The sequence below is a fragment of the Vicugna pacos genome, chromosome 12 (assembly GCF_048564905.1).
Source record: "Vicugna pacos chromosome 12, VicPac4, whole genome shotgun sequence".
Lineage (NCBI taxonomy): Eukaryota > Metazoa > Chordata > Mammalia > Artiodactyla > Camelidae > Vicugna > Vicugna pacos.
The window spans coordinates 54114399-54132863 of record NC_132998.1 but is presented as its reverse complement, the minus strand read 5'-3'; the positions used below and the strand labels follow the sequence as shown (position 1 = coordinate 54132863).

General features: G+C 49.1%; 1 protein-coding gene and 1 non-coding gene across 2 annotated transcripts in view; both read left to right on the top strand.

Moving 5' to 3' along the window:
* The window catches only part of LARGE1 (LARGE xylosyl- and glucuronyltransferase 1), a 488867-nt gene that overhangs the window by 431235 nt on the left and 39167 nt on the right, over nucleotides 1-18465 (top strand). The window contains exon 10 of the mRNA XM_072973425.1: nucleotides 10216-10371. Coding sequence (XP_072829526.1) covers nucleotides 10216-10371 — 156 coding nt within the window. The remainder of the gene's footprint in view (nucleotides 1-10215; nucleotides 10372-18465) is intronic.
* Nucleotides 1120-1244, top strand: LOC116282747 (U6atac minor spliceosomal RNA). Its single transcript, XR_004192326.2, has one exon. It is a non-coding gene; the product is annotated as a U6atac minor spliceosomal RNA (small nuclear RNA).

The following is an 18465-nucleotide window of genomic DNA, read 5'->3' as shown; positions in this document are numbered from 1 at the left end:
CAGAACTGACAAACCAGCATCGGTGGATCGCTGTTCCTCAGCACTGGGCTCTAGCCGCATTTCCGCAGCTTTTCCTGTGTCCTTGGTCTCCTCTGGTCTCTGACAGTTTCGGTCTTTCTTTGTTTTCCATGACTGACCTTGATAGTTCCGGGTTGTGCACTGGTCAGGCAGCTTATAAAACATCCCTCAAATGTGGTTGGTCCAATATATTTTCTCATGGCTAGACTGAGGTTATGGGTTTGGGGGAAGAACATCTCAGTAGTGAAGTGCCTTCCCCATCGCACCCCTCTGGCAGGGACCTGGCCTCACACACGGTACCACTAAGGATGCTGACCAACCATCTTTCCTTCGCTAAGGGGGTGTTTTCCAGGCTTCTTTCTCCACTGTGAAGTTACTGTGTTTCCCTTCCTACTTCCTTTTCTGGAAGTGAGGCACTATATCCACCCCACACTTGAAATGAGGAGGTTAAGCTTCACTTCCTGGGGAGGGGGTAGAAGTGACACATATTGTTGGGGTTCTTCTCTGTCTCTTTCCCCTGTTTTTATTTATTTCTTAAATCATTTATTCATAGCCCCGTGGACTCATGTGTATTTATTTTGCACTTTGTGTGCAATTTGTGACATTTATTTTAGTTATATATTATTATTATTAAGTCATATTAGTAAATGCACTACAGTAGATACAAACATAGCCAGGCACATTTATGCCCCAGTCCATGTCAGCATGTGAGGGCTCCGTATCCTGCCCTCTGCATTGGCACAGTTCGATCTGGGAGCTCAGATCCCTCACTCTCTCCTTCTCTCTCTGTCTCTCTTTCTTGCTGCCTCTGCTGTTCTCTGTCACAGCGGGGTGACTTCAGGCAGCCCCCCAGCCAGTAGGGAGAGCTTTGCCATCCAGCAGGTACATATATGCACACTTGCACTCTTGCTGTGAGCCGGGCACTGTTCTAAGCACTGGTTGAACGTAGGGAAGCAGCCGGTGCAGGCCCCGCTCTCCTGAGCTTACATTCTAGTCCAGGATACAGATACCAAACAAGGAAACGAGTGATCAAATCGGTCATTTCAGGCAATAAAATGTGCTGTGAAGAAAGCTAGGCCAGGTCATGTAAAAGTGCCTAGGGTGCTGTGTGAAAGGAGAGAAGGTTAGCGCTTCCCTTGACAAGGATGGAAGAGGACCTTGGGCCTGACAACACGCCTACGGTTAAGGCTTTGCACCTGCGTCGTGACATCTAACCTTTGTTTTTAAGTTCAGGAGTTCGAGATTTGCAGATACTAACTACTATATATAAAATAGATAAACAACAAGGTCCTGCTGTCGAGCACAGGGAACTGTATTCAATACCTTGTAAGGGCCTGTGATGAAAACGAATATGAAAAGGAACATATAAATGTGTAACTGAACCACTATGCCGTACACCAGAAATTAACACTGCATTGTAAACTGACTACACTTCAATTAAAAAAAAAAGAGTAGGACACATGATCTCACACTGAAGAGAGAGACTCTCTTGCCTGCAGCGACTCTGGAAAACAACTCTGTGGACCCTTCATGGGATGCGTGCCCACGATGGTCAGGAATGACTCACTGGTCAGCCTGAGTCCCGTGCCCGAGCTCTGGCAGGTCAGGCCTGACCGATAACCCTGTTAGAATTGCAGGAGGAGGGCAGGGTCTGGTTCTGTGAAGGAGAGGTGCACGGTGCACGGAAAAGTGACAGTAGGCCCCTACAGAAGGTGCCTGCTGGGATCCTGGAAGCCAGCTGCCTTTCCAGGAGTTTCCAAGCAGGCAGTCATAGGGTGCCCCCCCCCCAGGGGTGTTATTGACATCTCGCCAAACTGGCTTCTCAAGCAGCCTTGGTGGAATCCCTCAGCTAAGAAATCCATGCCGGTCTCTCGAGATGGAACCCACTTCCCTCTGTCCTCCATGTCCAGAGATCAGTGGAGACACTCCCAGGAGGACCCTGTGGGGATTCTGTGAAAGTGACTATAGAGTCTTGGTAATTCATGCCGTAGAGGAAGCACGCAGGGCTTGCTACCGCCCATAGGTCAGATGACCATCAGGCAGCTTCATGGATGGTCCTTGTGCTGAATGCATCACTTTCCCACTTCCTTCTCTCAGAGGTCCATCAGGAAGTCTTCAGACGTACCAGAATCCAGTTCAAATTGATTGCTACCCCCATCTTACAGGAAAAAAAAAAAAAACCAAAACATTGAACATGGGAAAATAGAGCTGAGTCTTCTTGGATGCATGACCCTCCCAGCCCTGAGTGTTATTGGAGATTCCATTTTCCCAGTGTCATTTTTTCCTCTCCGCAACCTCTACCACCTCTGGCAGGGAAAAATGAGAAATGTTACAGATGACAGAGCAAAAAACGACAGGCTGTAGGACAGGGCCTCCGATGCATGCACTGGCCTAAGTCTCTTTATTTTCCAGATGAGGGGACTAAATCATCGCTGAGTTGCGCTTGTTTTCTTCCCCTTTCCTGGGTAATGATGCATTTTTGTCTGGGAATTTTTTTTTTTCCGTTGAACTTGTAAAAACCAAGGAGCAACAGGAACCCTTGTAAAAGGAGGCAAAGGGTCCCAGGGCATTTGTGGCTTGAAGTCTTGAGTAGCAGGGACACTGTTTTTATTTAATAGCCGCTCCCTGGTAATTGTCAGGGGTGGGAAAGGAGAAGGGAGTGACGTGGAATGGAATCGTTAGCAGTTGATGAAGAAGGGAAAAAGTGGAGTGGATTCCGCTGGCAGTCGGCAAACACTGACCACGCCTGTCACTGTGAATGCAAGCGGGACAGACACAGGTCTTGCATTCAGGGAACCAAGAGTCTAGGTTTTAAATACAGACTGAGAGACAGTGTCATTTTGGAGGAGATCCCATGGGAACGGACTGTGTATTTTCCAGAGACCCAGGCACGCTGAACGCCAGTCTGCTCCGTGCTGAAAGCCTTTACATCTCTTGTCTCGTTGAGCCTCTGAGGCAGGTGTTATTAGTATTTCCTTTTAACAGATGGAAAATAGAGGTTCAAGTACATTAGGCTGTTTGGGTGACCAAGTTGGGAAGAAGCGAGGGGGAGATTTGCCTCACTCCCCTGCCTGTTAGCGCTCTCCAGTCTCTGCCTAGTGTCTTACGCCTCCGTACCGCTTACCTTCCTGAACAGCCCCCTCCAGGCCTCTCCTTGAGGTCCAGCCAGGAGGTGCCTGCCCCTGGCGTGGTGTCCCCTCTAGGCGGTGCTGTCGGTATCCATCCTCCCCTTCTGCTCTGGGCTGCCACACCTGCAGTCCCTCATTTAAATTCTTTTTTCTTCCTCTTTCCTTCTCTGTTTTCATCCGGACTTCCTAGTCGGTAAGGTCTCATGAAGTCTAAAGCCAGAATTTTTTGCAGTTTAATGAGCACATGTGAAATGCCTTCATGACCATCAACACATTAGTCCTGGTCTTGACCACAAATGGCAAGGCAGTTGCTGTCATGTCCCTTTTATAGGTGAAGGACCATCTCTGTGATGCTAGGCAGCAAAGTGCCGGCCACCGAGCAGATAAGAGCAGGAGCTGGATGTAGGCGTGTCTGTCGTCCCTTTCTACCGTGCATCGTAATCCTGAGGGTGACAAGGAAAGGGACCTGTGAGTCTGTTGTCCTTCTCCTTGAAATATGAAACAAAGGAAGAGCAGAGGAAGCTCAAACTCCTTCAAGAGAAAATGACAAACTGGCCCTTACACAAAGAAAGGGGGAATGTGTTTCTCCATCCTAGAGCCCACATTAATAGGGCTTTTACAACTGATTTGCTGTAGACAGACAGGATGTGAGGATTATTAAGAATGTCATCATCATGATTTCCATTCTTGAACCAAAGGGCAGCTATTGAATACTAACTACTCGCCAGGCATACTGCACTCAGGAAGAATTATAACTCCGGGTCCCACCAGCCCAGAAAGTCACATCCCAGTGCTGTCAGATGCAGGCATGTAAATGAATAATTATAAGAGCATGCAATGAGTTCTGTAATAGAGTTAAGTGCAAGAGTGTTTAGAGCTCTGAGAATGGACCCAACAATTGCCTCAGCTGTTATATGAGGAATGCTTACAATGAGAATCAGAAAACCCAACTTGGAGTGGTTTACAATAAAATAGGGGCTTTGAATTTCTTAGCTAAGAGCTCTACAGTAAGTGGCTATAGAATTGATTTATAGATCAGCAATATATTGATCTCTCCCTCATAGTCACAGGATGGCTGTCATGGTTCCAGTCATTACATCTTTGTTCACAACAGAAAAATAAGTAGGGTGGAGGAAGAGAGTGCCTTATCTGAACCTCATGACTGAGAAATCAAATATATACTTCACCATGTGTCTATTTGAGCAACCCTGGGTCACATGGCCACCCCTAGCTGCAAGGGAGTCTAGGAAATCAGAGCATAGAAGCATCACGATTGTTGGGATCTTAAATGCATTGTGAACCATTCACAGGGGCTAGAGATTTTGCAACTACAAAGTTAATGCTCTGTTAGGAATGAAGAATAGGGTGGAAAGACATACTGGGAGGCAACATTCTGGTGTGAGTGATCATACAAAGATTAACAAAAGAAGTATATTTGAGCTCAGCAAGCATTCATGTGGTACAGAAGAAATAAGGATATTCTAGGGGGCAGGGAAGGGGGAAAGGCATAGACAAAAGCACTGAGTCATGGAAGACAGGTTCAAGAAATGCCAGGAAGTTCTTTTAGCTTGAAGTTAGAATTGAAATTGTAAGTGGGAGCCAGTTTGCAAGAGGCTTTGCTGCCAGTCTAAGGAGGATAGTTTATTCTATGAGCCAAGAAAGTCAGTGGAGGTCTTGAGACACACACTCATTTCCCAAATATCCCTTATCTCAGTCATTTGGAACACATAAGCTCCATTTTCTTATTCACCTGACACTTGCACACAGGTTCTGATTTCTTAGCACTTTTGCAGTATGAATTATTTTTATGAACCCACTGGGTTCCAAGTACTTTAGAAGCCAGGGTTTTGGCTCAACTCTTCCCATAGCCTTGTCCTTGTACCAAGGTCTTGTTTCTGTCTTTGAAATGCTTTTTCCTTCACCCTTGATGGGTGACAGAGTTTCCTGTTTCTCCTTTAATCACATTGGCTTCTGCTGTCTTCCCAGATGATGTTTAAGTTTCCTGGACAGTAGTCAATTTCCATCAATCTCTCAGGCTCATTGCAGGCTGATTCCAGGTCTGCACATACACGCAGTCTTTACGGATATTTCAGATCCAATCAGATCACACCCCTGGGGGCCCTGATGCCTGGCAGCTTCTGCAGCCCACCTGCTGTGCAACCTGGATGCCTCCCTCTGTGCTTCTTTCCAAGCTGGAGGTTCAGCCCGTGTATCTGAGAAGTCCTAAGACACCTGGCAGCCTTCCTGTCCCAGGGATGGGTGCGGCCCCTGTACTGGGGAGGAGAGAGTCGGTTTCATTCCTGTTCTGTGATCTGCTGAAAATCTCATGTTCATTGCTATAAACAGAGCCATTTGATGATTACAGACCTGGGAAAAACAAGAGAAATTCCTAATGTCTCTCCCTCTTTGGGTTCGAATCCTGACTCTCCCACTTTCTAGCTGTATAGCTTGGGGCAATTTGCTGAACTTTCCTTAGCTGGAAGACGGGATAATGAAAACACTACTGGTAGTATTGAGTAAGGAATTAATGAGCTTGACAGATGAAGTGTTTGGAGCAGTGCTTGGCACTGAGCAAACATCCAATATATGTTCCCCGCTAATATTAATAATAATTATTATTATGATTCCTGTGCTAAGGTGTCCCAGCCAGTGGAATAGGTTGTGATCAGTTTTCATCACCAGCCTCCTAGACTCACATGTACTTCCCAGCTCCTTGAGAAAATGTATTTCGGGCACCTTCCCATCTTCACTCCATCTCGAGTGTGAAAGCTTGTCAGTATATGTCACCTGCACCACCAGCTTGCTGCCCCCAAGCCAGCGATGATGGGTGACTCTGTCCCTCGAGGGACCAGGAAATGACATTTCTCAGCAGTCAGACATGCACTGATCAAATTATCAGCCGTCTTAATGCTGAGTCTGTTTCTCAGAGGCAGGCTTGTGGTGTAGTGGGAGCGGCAGTGCCCCGGGAGACAGAGCCGGGCACGACGTCCCCCTGTGCTGTGCCTCGAGGCACTCCGCTTTGTCCCTCTGGGCCTTGGTTTCTCTACACCTGCAGTAGCCCAGCCCAGAGACAATCACCAACAACCTCTCTTGACCATCACTTTAAAAGCACATGTGATACTTAAAATTGAAATCGGATGGTTTTTCAGCATCTGCCTCTACCCCTCAGTTGTCAGTTCCAGAAAGAGGGTCTTGCTCTCTTGTGTTCATCTTGGCAGTCACAGCCCCTGCCAGTGCCTGGCACATCATGATCGGTGCTCATTCTAATATTTGTTGCATGAACGAATGATGTGGTAGAAAGAAAAAGATTTGGGAGCAAGAGAGGCCTGATTTTGTATTCAGATTGGCTGCTTGCTAGCTGAATGACCCTGATTATATCATCTGTAAAACGGAGGTGAAAATAGAAACAAACATAGCAGGTCATTTTGAGGATTGAATGCGAAAACACACGCACACACAAACACATAACAACAATCCGTGCCTACATCTAGCATGTAATGGCTATTAGATAAACAATAGTTTTTACTGACTTCTCTAGAGCCTAGCACAGGGGGATGGAGTGTTCTACGTCATGATGATTAAAAACGAGATGGAAAAGGTAATTCTGAATATACATTAATAGACTTTGAGTGGGCATACCTGTCACAGGACAGCCAGGTTCATAGGGTTTTCCAAAAGCCCCCCTGGTCTGCCGGCGACCCCGCCACCCTCTCCCCCTACCTTCCTTTAACCTTTGCTGCTTTTTGTGAAACCCCAGCATTTTCCTGTAGGCGAGCCGCAAGCCCAGATCCCTAGGCAGAAATAACCTGTTGAGGCGCAGTGGAATCAGAGATGCCTGGAGCGGGCGGGGAGCACCAGGAGACCTGCGTCGTCCTCCCAGCTTTAGCCTGGTCCACACTCACCGTGTGATCTTGGGCAAGCCACCTCTCTCTCCCCTGCAGACCTCCCTCTTCCTGTCTGTGAAGTGCTCCGCCATTGACACGGAACACCAGAGTGGTTAGGAACCTGAGCTTTCGGGTTCAGAGCTGGCTTTGGGTCTCCGCTCTGCAGCTTCCCAGCTGTGACATATACGGGCGTGCCAAGTACCATCTTTGTAAAATGGACAGTGAAATTCAAATGGGCTCATTTGGAGCATTTAATGACGCAGTGTCTCCAGAGTGCCTGGCAGATTTGTGTGCAATTTGTTTGTCCGGGGACCCATGGGCTCACTCTGATTTCCCCTTCGTTTAAGCTTCTCCCTGTCAAAGAAGTCCAGGTTTCCTGAGTCAGGGGCACATCCATCAGCCTGCCTGCTGCCTCAGCACTTGGCAAGCACCGAATCTTTCCCAGCAAAGATGGGATCCCCACAGGGTGTGAGTGACAGCAGCTCACATACAATTATTTTAATGCGTGGCCCAGCACCTTCTCCTGCTCGGCTCGGGTGTATTCGCAGGGAGTCCTCTCTCCCCTTCCCTCTTGCACCCTTCTGAGGGCTGAGGAAGAGAATCACGGTCATCCTTCCCTGAAATGCAAATGCTGCGAAGTGGCCTTGGTCCAAGGAGGATCCGATGGCCCTCTCTGCCCTCTCTTGAGTGCTCGACGCCTGCTCCCTTCCCCACTGTGGCAGTGGACCTCCTGCAGGCAGGAGTGAAAGGAGGCAGAGCACACGTGGTACAGGCTGATGGGGGGAAGCCTGCAAAGCCCCATCCTTGAGGGGGAAGAGCACCCACTGAGATGGGATCCCCCTGACCTGCAGGCCATGCACCAAGCATTTGTTTTACCGTCTCTTAACCACTTTGGGAAGGTCAGGGCTATGACCCTACCTTGCACGTGAGGAAACAGGGGCTCCAGGAAATCCAACAGGTTGCCCAGGGATGCACCCAGCACATGCGGAGCACAGCTGGGATTCAAACCTCGGCTGGTCTGATGTCCCGGGTTCTTGCTCTGCTGTTCCACCGCCGCTAGCACTGGTGGTTCAGCGGTAGAATTCTCGCCTGCCACCATCGCTGATTACGGGAGAGCTGGGGTGTGGTTTGGACCCGATAGGCTTCCCACTGTTCACTCTGCCCTGAGAGAGGGCCTTGGTCTTACAGAGCAGTGCTTACCCAGCTGGCTCCAAGGGCTGTCCCTGCCACACGTCCCTGGGACCCGGAGAGAGGGCAGAGGGACATAGGTCTCAGACCTCTCTCTGGATGGCAGGCCCTGTTCAGGCTCCCACAGACAGAGTGAGGCTGAAGGAGGCACCAGGAGGTTCTGGACGCCCAGTTCCCCTCCTCAGCCTGGACGGTCAGAGAGGCTTTCCCTCCCACCCTGGGAGGAGAGAGTAAGGGCCGTAGGGGCCCGAGGGGGCGAGGGGAGAGCCGAGGGGGCGAGGGGAGAGCCGTGTTGTCTCTTTTGTAGTGTAACTAAGCATGAGACAGAAGTCTTTAGAACCTGGTTTCTCCTGTTCTCTGCAGAGCAGAGCAAAGAAGGCTTTTGAATCAGATTTATTCCGATGTATGTTTGAATCCGACCTCCAGCATTTACCAGCTTTGTGGCCCTGGGCAAGTTCCTTCTCCATAGTTTCTTCATCTTTAAAATTGCATTCCCCATTGGGGTCATCGTGAGGGTTAACAGAAGACAGCGGGCATAAAACAGTGTGGAACAAGAGGCAGTCCACTCAGAGATGACTCCCCAGCCAAGGGGGTGAGCACCGCCCCCTGGACATGACCGCTGACTCAGAACTGGGGTCCTGGGCCCCACTTTGGGCTCTCCCTCCCCACGACTCCCATCCTCACTGTTACTATCAGAGAAATCTTCCTAAAACCCAGAGTTACTCATTCCCCCCTCCTTAAAAATCCCCAGTGATGCAATCTGAGTTCAGAACATGGTCCCGGGGCCAGGATCTCCCCAGCTACGCCTCCCACCCACCCCGGCCAGGCCCGGTCTCCCCAGGAGGTCCCTGCTGGTCCTTCAAGCCCCAGCACAGGCACCTCCTTCTGAGCATCCTAGAACCGCCACTTCTCCTGGACCATCCCTCCATGATTGCCTTCTGTCACCTGTTTAAGGAGATGTCTCCCCAGCAGACCGTGAGCCTGCCAAGGGCAGACACTGAAAATAGGGGCCCCTGGCCATCTCCTAGCTCAGTATACTGTAGGCACTTAATAGTGGGAGCCAGCATGTATGGAGCGCTCATCCTACACCAGGCACTACTTACATGCTTTACGTGTATTGATGAGTTGATTTTTTGCAGCAGCTCTGTGAGACAGTGCATCCATCAGTCAGACTGGTGGCAGAAACCATACCAATTATTTGAACAGAGAATTTAATCTTTGAAAATGGTAACTTGACATAAAGTGTTCACTTGGTAACTGTAACAGCAAAAATAGAAAATTTGCAAGGAGCAGTTCCCACCCCTGGGGCTGAAGGAACCGAGGGAGGAGGTGGGGATTATGATTATTACAGCGTGGGGCTGGAACCCGCACTCCATCTGAGGCAGGATCAGCAGGCAGCTCCAGGGGGCAGCAGCACTGGCCGGGGGGACAGAGGACCAGGATGCTGGTTCTCAGTTTTGGGAAAACTGCAGAATGGGTTTCGCTGCCAGCAGGAAGAAAGGAGATAGGGAGATGCTCACGGGAACAGGAAGCAACAGGCAGGAGTGCGATCCCTTTCCTCCTCCAGACTCTGTCTCCCTCTCGTGGCCCCGTTGGCAGCATCTAACAAGGAGTGACTAGCAAAGCAGAAGCAGAGTTTGTAGAATCCTGGCTTCAGCATCACCAAGCAGGTTTGGGGCTGAGAGATCAAAGCTTAAGCACTGGCCTAGGTGGGAGCTGTTACCATTCCCATTTCACAGATGGGAAAACCAAGGCACAGAGACGTGAAGTAATTTGCCCCAAAGTAAATCACTGTCTAGAGCAGAGCCAGGATTTGACCCCAGGCAGTCTGGCCTTAGCGTCCCTGGCTCTAAACCCCTCTAGCCTAAATGTTGAGTAAGTGAGTGAGTGAATGAATGAATGAGCAACCCCCAAAGAGCACTGAGACCAGTGCCCAGCTGTGGCTTCCCACCAGCCCAGGTCCCCCCTGCCTGACCACCTCCTGATCACCCTGCCAGGTCATTCACTGGAACTCCCCCAAGAAGCTTCGGGTGAAGAACAAGCACGTGGAGTTCTTCCGCAACCTCTACCTGACCTTCCTGGAGTACGACGGGAACCTCCTGCGCCGGGAGCTGTTCGGCTGCCCCAGCGAGGCTGACGTCAACAGTGAGAATGTAAGTGGCCCCGGGGCTCGGCCACGCAGGGGCGGCCTGTCTGCTGGTCTGCTGGTCTGCTGGGGCCCCCCCGTGCACCAGGCTCCACACCAGGCTCCTACCAGACGCCATCCCTGCCCCGGGAGCCCGCCGTCTGGTGGGGGGGCCGGGCACACCAGCAGGTCACTTCCGTGCTCATCACTGTGGACGCAGAGGAGGTCTGCTCCGCCCAGACGAGGTGAAGTCAGCAGGGGGTTTCCAAGCAGAGGAGTCAGGATAGCGAAAACACCAGTGAAAGAGCAGACAGTGTCTCTCCCCAGCCAGGAATCTCTGAGGTCTTTGGGGACACAGCACCCACAGGAGAGACCCAGGGTTCAGGGTCAGTGCATGGGGTGGCACAAAAAGATGTTCACAAGTAACTGGCTCCGTTAGGGGTTGGCATGGATGAAGAACATGTTAGGTAAGTGGTCACAGGCATAGCTGACATTTACTGTGTTGTCCTGTGTCTCCACCGTTTAGAATTTTTTTATGTGTTATATCTTATTTGATGCTTACAGAAACCCTCTTTTCGCCCCCAGGGTTGATGACATTTAGGCACAGAGAGGTTAAGCAGGTTGCTCATGGGCACACAGCATGTAAGAGCAAAGTTGAGACTGATTTGAAGTTCTGAGGAGCAGGATGTGGGGAAGGAGGACACTACAGTGAACGATGCAGGGCATCTGGGGTCAGGCTGACCCAGGTTTGCCATTAATCTCTTCCAGTTTCCACCTGTGTGTCCTGGGTCAAGTTACTCAACCTCTCTGTGCTTCAGTGTCCTCAACTGTCGGATAGAGATAAGAAAAAACTGTAATAGGGGCGTTCTGAGACTTTAGTGAGAAATTGCATGTCAAGCACCTAGCTCAGCATCTGCCATATGTTAGAGGCTTGATAAATATTTCCTCCCTGCCCTTTCTTTGACCCTCAGTATTAGATACAGAAGTAGTTGGTTCATTCAGTCAGTCAGCAAACATTTACTGAAGGCTGCCTCATTCTGAGCACTGAGGATTCATAGGTGAAAAAGGACAATGGTCCCTGCTCTCATGGTGTGGATATTCCAGTGAGGGAGACACAATTAATAACTAGACAAACTATAGGAAAAATTATCAGCTGGTGGCAAGTGCTATATAGTGACGTATTAGTGAGCAGCTGGTTTGGGGGGTCAAGGAGGACTTCTCTGAGGAGGTGACACTTAACCTGAGACCCAGATATAAGAAAGAGACAGCCTTGGAAGAGCAGGAGATCAGGGAAATGCGAACCAAAGCCACAGTGTGGTATCTCCTCACACCAGTTAGGATAGCTATTATGGAAAAAAACCAAAAAAGATGCCAGGAGCTGGCGAGGATGTGGACAAATTGGAACCTTGTGGGCTGTTGGAGGAATGTAAAATGGCGTAGCTGCTATGGAAAACGGTACAGAGGTTCCTCAAAACATTCACAATACAACTATTGTATGATCCAGCAATCCTGCTTCGGGGTATATGCCCTAAAGAATTGAAATCAGGATCCTGAAACAATATCCACGTTTTCATAGTCACTGTAGCAGTATTCTTTTCTTTAAATTTATTTTTGTTAACGTATAGTTGATTGACAGTGTCGTGTTAGTTTTAGGTGTACAGCAAAGTGGTTCAGTTTTACACAGACATGTGTATCCATTCTTTTTCAAATTCTTTTCCATCATAGGTTATCACAAGATACTGAATATAGTTCCCTGTGCTCTACAGTAGGTCCTTGTTGTTTATCTATTTTATATATAATACTGTGTATATGTTAATCTCAAACTCCTAATTTATCCCCACCCCTTTCCCCTTTGGTAACCATAGTTTGTTTTCTGTCTGTGAGTCCATTTCCAGTTTGCAAGTAAGTTCATTTGTAACGTTTTTTTTTTAGATTCCACATATAAGCAACACCATTTGATATTTGTCTTTCTCTGTCTGACTTACTTTACTTGATATGATCATCCCTAGGTCCATCCATGGTACAGCCGTATACTTAATAGCCAAGCTATGGAAATAACCTCAGTATCCATTGACAGGTGAATAGATAAAGGAAATGTATATACATATATATACACACACATACAATGAATTATCATTCACTCTTAGGAAAGAAAGAAATCTTATCATTTGTGATAACATGGATAGGCCTGGGAGGCATGGTGCTAAGTGAAGTAAGTCAGTCACAGAAGGAGAAGTACTGCGTGATTCTTCATATATGAGGCATTGGAAATAGTCCAACAGATAGATGTAGGCAACAGAATGGGGGCTACCGGGGAAATGGGGAGTTGTGATCAGTGGGTCCAAAGTTACAGGATACAAGATGAGTAAGTTCCAGGGATCTCTTCTACAACATAGCACTTACAGTTAATAGGATATTGTGCACTTAAAAAATTTTAAGAGGGTAGATCTCATGTTAAGTGGTCTTACCAGAAAAAAAAAAAAGAAAGAAACTTTTGGAGGTGATGGATATGTTTATCACCTTGAATGTGGTGACAGTAACATGAGTATACACATATGTCCAAATTCCCAAAGTAGTTTTCAGTGTGTGTAATATTTTGTATACCAATTATACCTCAGTAAAGCGGGGGGTGGGGGAAGAACAAAGGAAGTACATTTCAGGTGGAGGAAGTCGCTGGTGCAAAGGTCCTGGGGCAGGGCGGGTTGGAAGTGAAGAACTGAAGGGTGGTCTGTGTGCCCAGGGGTTGGTGGGGAGGGAGGAGCACAGGAGATGCTGAGCAGCAGGTAGGCAGGAGGCAGACTGGGCAGAGCCTGGAAGTGGATCAGAGAGTCAGAATTTTGTTTTAAGACTGTTCTTATGTCATGTGTCAGGGGAATTGTCAGGCTCCAGTGGCAGTGGAGGGCGTGTGTGGAAGCTGTGCAGGCACACACCCACCTGGCCCTTTTATCAGGATGACTGGTAACACGGCCACCCCTGCTGTCTGTCATTTGGCCCCTGGGCCCCAGTGGAGTAGCCTCTGGCTCCGACCCTTCTCCGCATCACCCTCCATGCCTTCCTCGGGACCTGCCCTTCTTTACCACTGACTGTAGAGGCAAGAAAACCATTAAGCACTTGACCTCTGTCTCCGATTCCGGGAAGCACTTGGAGGTCTCGACAGACACTGTGTCCTTCTGGGTTTCCCATCAGTTCTCTTTACTCAGATCAGTCTTTGTCATCATCATCATCAATGTTAGAGTGCACATTCAGCACTTTTTTCCCAAACATTAAATATAAACTCTTTTCCTGCTCCCCCCCTCCCCCACCCACGGAAGAGGCTCAAATAAAAAGCCTTGCAGGGTGATGCTGTCAGTTACTCTCCTTATGGGTGAGTTCCTGGGGTGCACTGCTCAGGACCTTATGAAGCGGACTCCCTTTTTTTTTCAAAATTTTTTTACAGTTTACAGTGTTGTGTCAATTTCTGGTGAACAGCCTAATGTTTCAGTCATCCATGTACCTACATATGTTCTTTTTCATTGTAGGTTCCTACAAGATACTGAATATAGTTCTCTGTGCTATACAGCAGGACCTTGCTGTTTATCTATGTTATATACGGTAACTGACATCTCCAAGTCTGGAACTGGAGATTGTCATTCTAGTTGAAGTAAGCCAGAAAGAGAAAGAAAAATGCCACATGATATCACTTATATGTGAAATCTCACACACACACACACACAAAGACACAAATGAACTTTTTTAACAAAACAGAAACAGACTCACAGACGTAGAGAACAAACTTATGGTTACGGCGGGTTGGGGGGATCCCTTGAGAAATGACTCATCCACTTCCCCGGTGGGTCATCAGAGGGGAGAAGTCTTCGGGGGTCCTTCTCGGAATCTGTGGCTGCATTTACGTGCTCAGGAGGCAGGCGTGAAAGCCAGTCATCTGCCGGGCGCCGTGCAGGAAGGACGCTGTGGTTGGAATTAGAGGCTGGCCCAGGCCCTGCAGAAGAGGCTTGCCGCAGACCACTGTCAGAGATGGCGGAAGGGCATGTCTGGGTACCGCAGGCCCGTGAAGGAGAGCAGCCTTCTCGGAGGCTCACCGCAGCCGTCCTCCCAAACACCCTCCCCTTGACACTCAGCCCCCACCCCCACCTTCCTGTGCCACTGTGTACATCCCAGGCTCCCCCCAGCCACCTTCCTAAGTCCTGGAGCACCCCGGCCCACCCCAGCCTCGGGGCATACTGGACTCAGGCCCTCAGAGAAGTCACGTGAATGCTCCGAGCCCCGGCCTCACCATCTGATAAATAACCCAGGACAGCAATGCCAGTATCATAATGCTTCATGGATAACTTATGTTAAATCACCAAAATGGGACTCGGTGCCAGGAACACGGCGTTCACAGAATTGGGTTTTTTCCACAAACCACATTGCCCGACCTGTGTGATCATAATCCGTTGTTCCACGAATGGGTGTTCGGTTTTTTAAATTTTTTTCTGGGAAGGCTTGGCAGAGTCACTTAGAAATCTGTGTCTAAAACGTGGGAGGGGCTGTCACACTTGCTCTGGATCCAACAGTCCCAGGTAGGTTTCCCCACAATTAGGAGACTCCGAGTAGGGGGGAGAGGCCATTTGGTTGGCCTTTATGCCAAGAAGAGAGAGGAAGAAAGAAAAGAAAAAAGAAAAGAATGGGGGGCCTAAGATCAGGAAGTCAGGGGACTCAACTCTTCAGTAAGGAGCAGACTCCATTTTTGAGCCTTGCTCCAAATCGAGATGGTTTTGTTTGGGAGAACTCAGGCTCCAACTGTGGTGCAGAATGACAGTCGCTGATGGGGTCCGGCCTCTCCTGCCCCATAGTTTGTCTGAGCATCTCTCTAGGACCAGTGAGTTAGTCTGTGGAATACAGCAAGCATCCCATAGGCATTAGTTGCTGTAATTTGATTGGAGGAGCACTGGAGGCTAGAATGGCATGCGTGAGCATTTCCCTCCCGCTTCCTCAGCATCCCAGCCCCCTCAGGCAAATCCAAGAAGCCCTGGGACCCCACAGAACACAGCTGGATAATCACGGATATCCTCCACCCCCTCATCCATGCGAAAATCCTCCTACAGCCTCCCTAACAGGCTTGCATCTGGCTTCTGCTGGAATCCTCCCAAAGACAGAGAGCTCACCACCTCCAACAGCTTAACTACGCTGTTGGGAAGCTCCAGATGTTAACCGATTCTTCGTGCTGAGGTGCAATCCTCCCTTCTGGAAAGAATCCATTCATCCGAGTCCTGTCCTTTGGAACAGTGAAAAATAAGGACACCCGCTATGGTCCCTACCAGCCTGGCAGATAGGGTAGCAGCTTTCATTCAGTGTGTTGTTCGGAAGCCTGTAACCCTCCCTGAGCATTGTATTTATAAAGGGCTGCTTTATCATCAAGATAATAAAATTCCCTTGCTCCACCTCAGGGAACTTTCCAGGTAAAGGAAGCTTACCTTTTTAAATGTCAAACCATTCACATGTATGTCATTACAGATGTTTTATATTTTCCCAGATGGATGGGAATCTGGCTAAAGTGCATGCCCTTCCTTAGTAACCAAAGTGCACTAAACTCAATTTGCAATTTTTGATGACTCAGGTTGCACTGAGTCGGCCGAGGGGGCGGGAATTGGCCAGAGGAGGGAAGATGCAGTTTATCGTGGCAGGGAATGGCCTCTGACTCTTTGCTGCTTATTCTCCAGATTCCTTCCTGACAGCTGTCACTTTCAGTTCATCAGCTCGTGAACAACCCTTTCTGGGCTCATCTCCCTGTTTATTCTTCCCCTGGTGGCCAGAAAAAGAAAAGCCAATGGTATTAAAGCCAGAAAGGCCAATGATAAAAGAATTATCCACTGTCGTGTTAGCAGTTGAATTATGAAACATAGCAAAAGTCCAAAAAGTGAAAACAAAATACTGAACATTAGTGAGTTTTCACACTTATATATAAGTCACTAGACAGTGTCTGCCAACTTAGCATCTTCTCATCCCATGCCCGCAGCAGACATCACTAGTTGATGACCCCAGTCATCCGCCTGGGCTCAGATAAGTCACTAGACAGTGTCTGCAGATTAGCATCTCCTCATCCCATGCCCGCAGCAGACATCACTAGTTGATGACCCTAGTCATCCATCTGGGCTCAGCCCCAACCCCAGTATCCTTGCCCAGACCGCACTCCAGAGAACCAGTAACAGTCTCCAAGCGATGACACGGGAGATGCAGAAGTCCGTTGGGCATCCGTGTACTAGGCATTAGTCACTCTGTTCTCTCCTGCACTGGACAGCTCTCTTTGCTGCTCTAAGACCTTTCTCTGCTTCTTCTAGCCTTTGATGATGAGAGACTTGCTTCCTACAGGGAAAGAAAAGGGGAAATGCAACTTTAATCTTCACCACAATTGAGGGAAGTAGGCATCACTAGTCACATTTCAGGGATAAGGAAACCGACGCTCAGAAGAGATGCCACATGCTCAGGGTCAAGCAGCTCCTAAATGGTGGGGCCGTGATGGGAAACTACCTAACGTCGAAGGGGCAGACCGGAGCCAGGCTTCGCAAGGGGACGTAGCTCCCTATTTAAACATAACGGGAACCACAAGTCATTCCGCGGATTCTTCTTGTGGCTTGTGTTTGTATCCTTGTTCTTCCTCTTTTACAAACCCTGCCAGGCAGTTTTTATTGTTATTTTTTAGAGGAGGACGTGGAGGCTCAGAGAGAACTGAAATCAGAGAGCAAGTTGGTGGCACTCTGGAACTGGTGTCAAGCTTGACCCATAGCTGAGTGGTCTTTTCTCAGTCACTGAGAACACTCCCTGATCTAAAATTATAACACTTGCCCCAACCCCAGCGCTGCCGTCTCCCAGAGCCCCTGCCTTTATTCTCCATTGCACTTACCACCAACCAAAGAATGTCCTATATTCTGGGCTTATTTTGTTGATTCCATCTCTCCAACCAGAATGTAAGCTCTGGGATGGCAGGGATGTTTCTCTCTTTCATTCACCAGTATATCTTTATGTCTGTGAAAGACTGCCAGGTCCGTGCTGGGTAAATTTTGTTGAACAAGTGAACGATTACAAGTCCTTGTCTTGAAGCATTTGTGGTGTGCTGGAAAGATCCCTGACTTAAAAACAGAAAACCTGGCCCCAGGACGCGGTCTCGGACTTTGAGCATAACTCTTGCCTTCCATGAGCCTCAGTTTTCCCACCTGTAAAGTGGTCTGTGAACAAGCCCAGCCCAGGCTGGGAGGAGGGCTGAAGGGGCTGCGGGCCAGAGGAGGTCTCATTATGAGCGTTGGCCAGAAGCTCATCCCGAATGCCTTGTTTTCCAACCTCACCTCCGAAATGAAGGCTTCCACGCTCCGCCCCTCTTGCTACAAGGGTGATGGGCTGCCTGAGGGGTCACCGGTACTAAGCCACTGGGAAGAAAAGACAACGGCACCACCATGGCTCAATTACAAGTTAAAAATAAGACACATATAAACAGATCCTGCAAAGACTTTACAGCACCACTCTGTACAGCAATGCCAGGGAGCAGATGGCTCTGTGCAAACAGCTGGATCCCAGAGAAGCCCCGGAGAAAAACCGGAACGCGTTATTGCTCTCACGTGCGAGCCGCATGTCACCAGCTCTTTAATCACGCAGTGGGCAGTGGAGCCCGGGGTGTACAACGCCCGGAGTCCCACGACAGGCTGCCAAGGCCAGCCTCCAGTGACCCTCCATGGCGTGTTCAGTATCAGAGCCAGAAGCCTCACAGCCTTTGCCCGGATGGCCCGCGGAGGGGATAAAGGAAAGAGATGCAGGGTTAGGATCCTCACGAGATATGTCTGGGGCCACGGGCACGATCCACCTGGCACACATCCCTCCCTCACGCCCCTAGGCTCCAGCTGTAATCTATCCACACATGCCAGGGGCTCTACCCCCGGTGCATCTTAGAGCGGCCCCCCGCCCTCTTCTCCTTTCGGCTGAATCTTCCTCCTCTCACTGGCTCCTTGTGTGGTACATAAGAAGGCAGCTCTGGAACAAGACTGCATCACGTAAAATGTAAGGAATACTACCCATGGGATTTCAGGCCACTTCCTTAAACTCTCTGAACCTCAGTTTTGTCATCTGTAAAATGGGAGTCAGGTAGGCCTGAGTA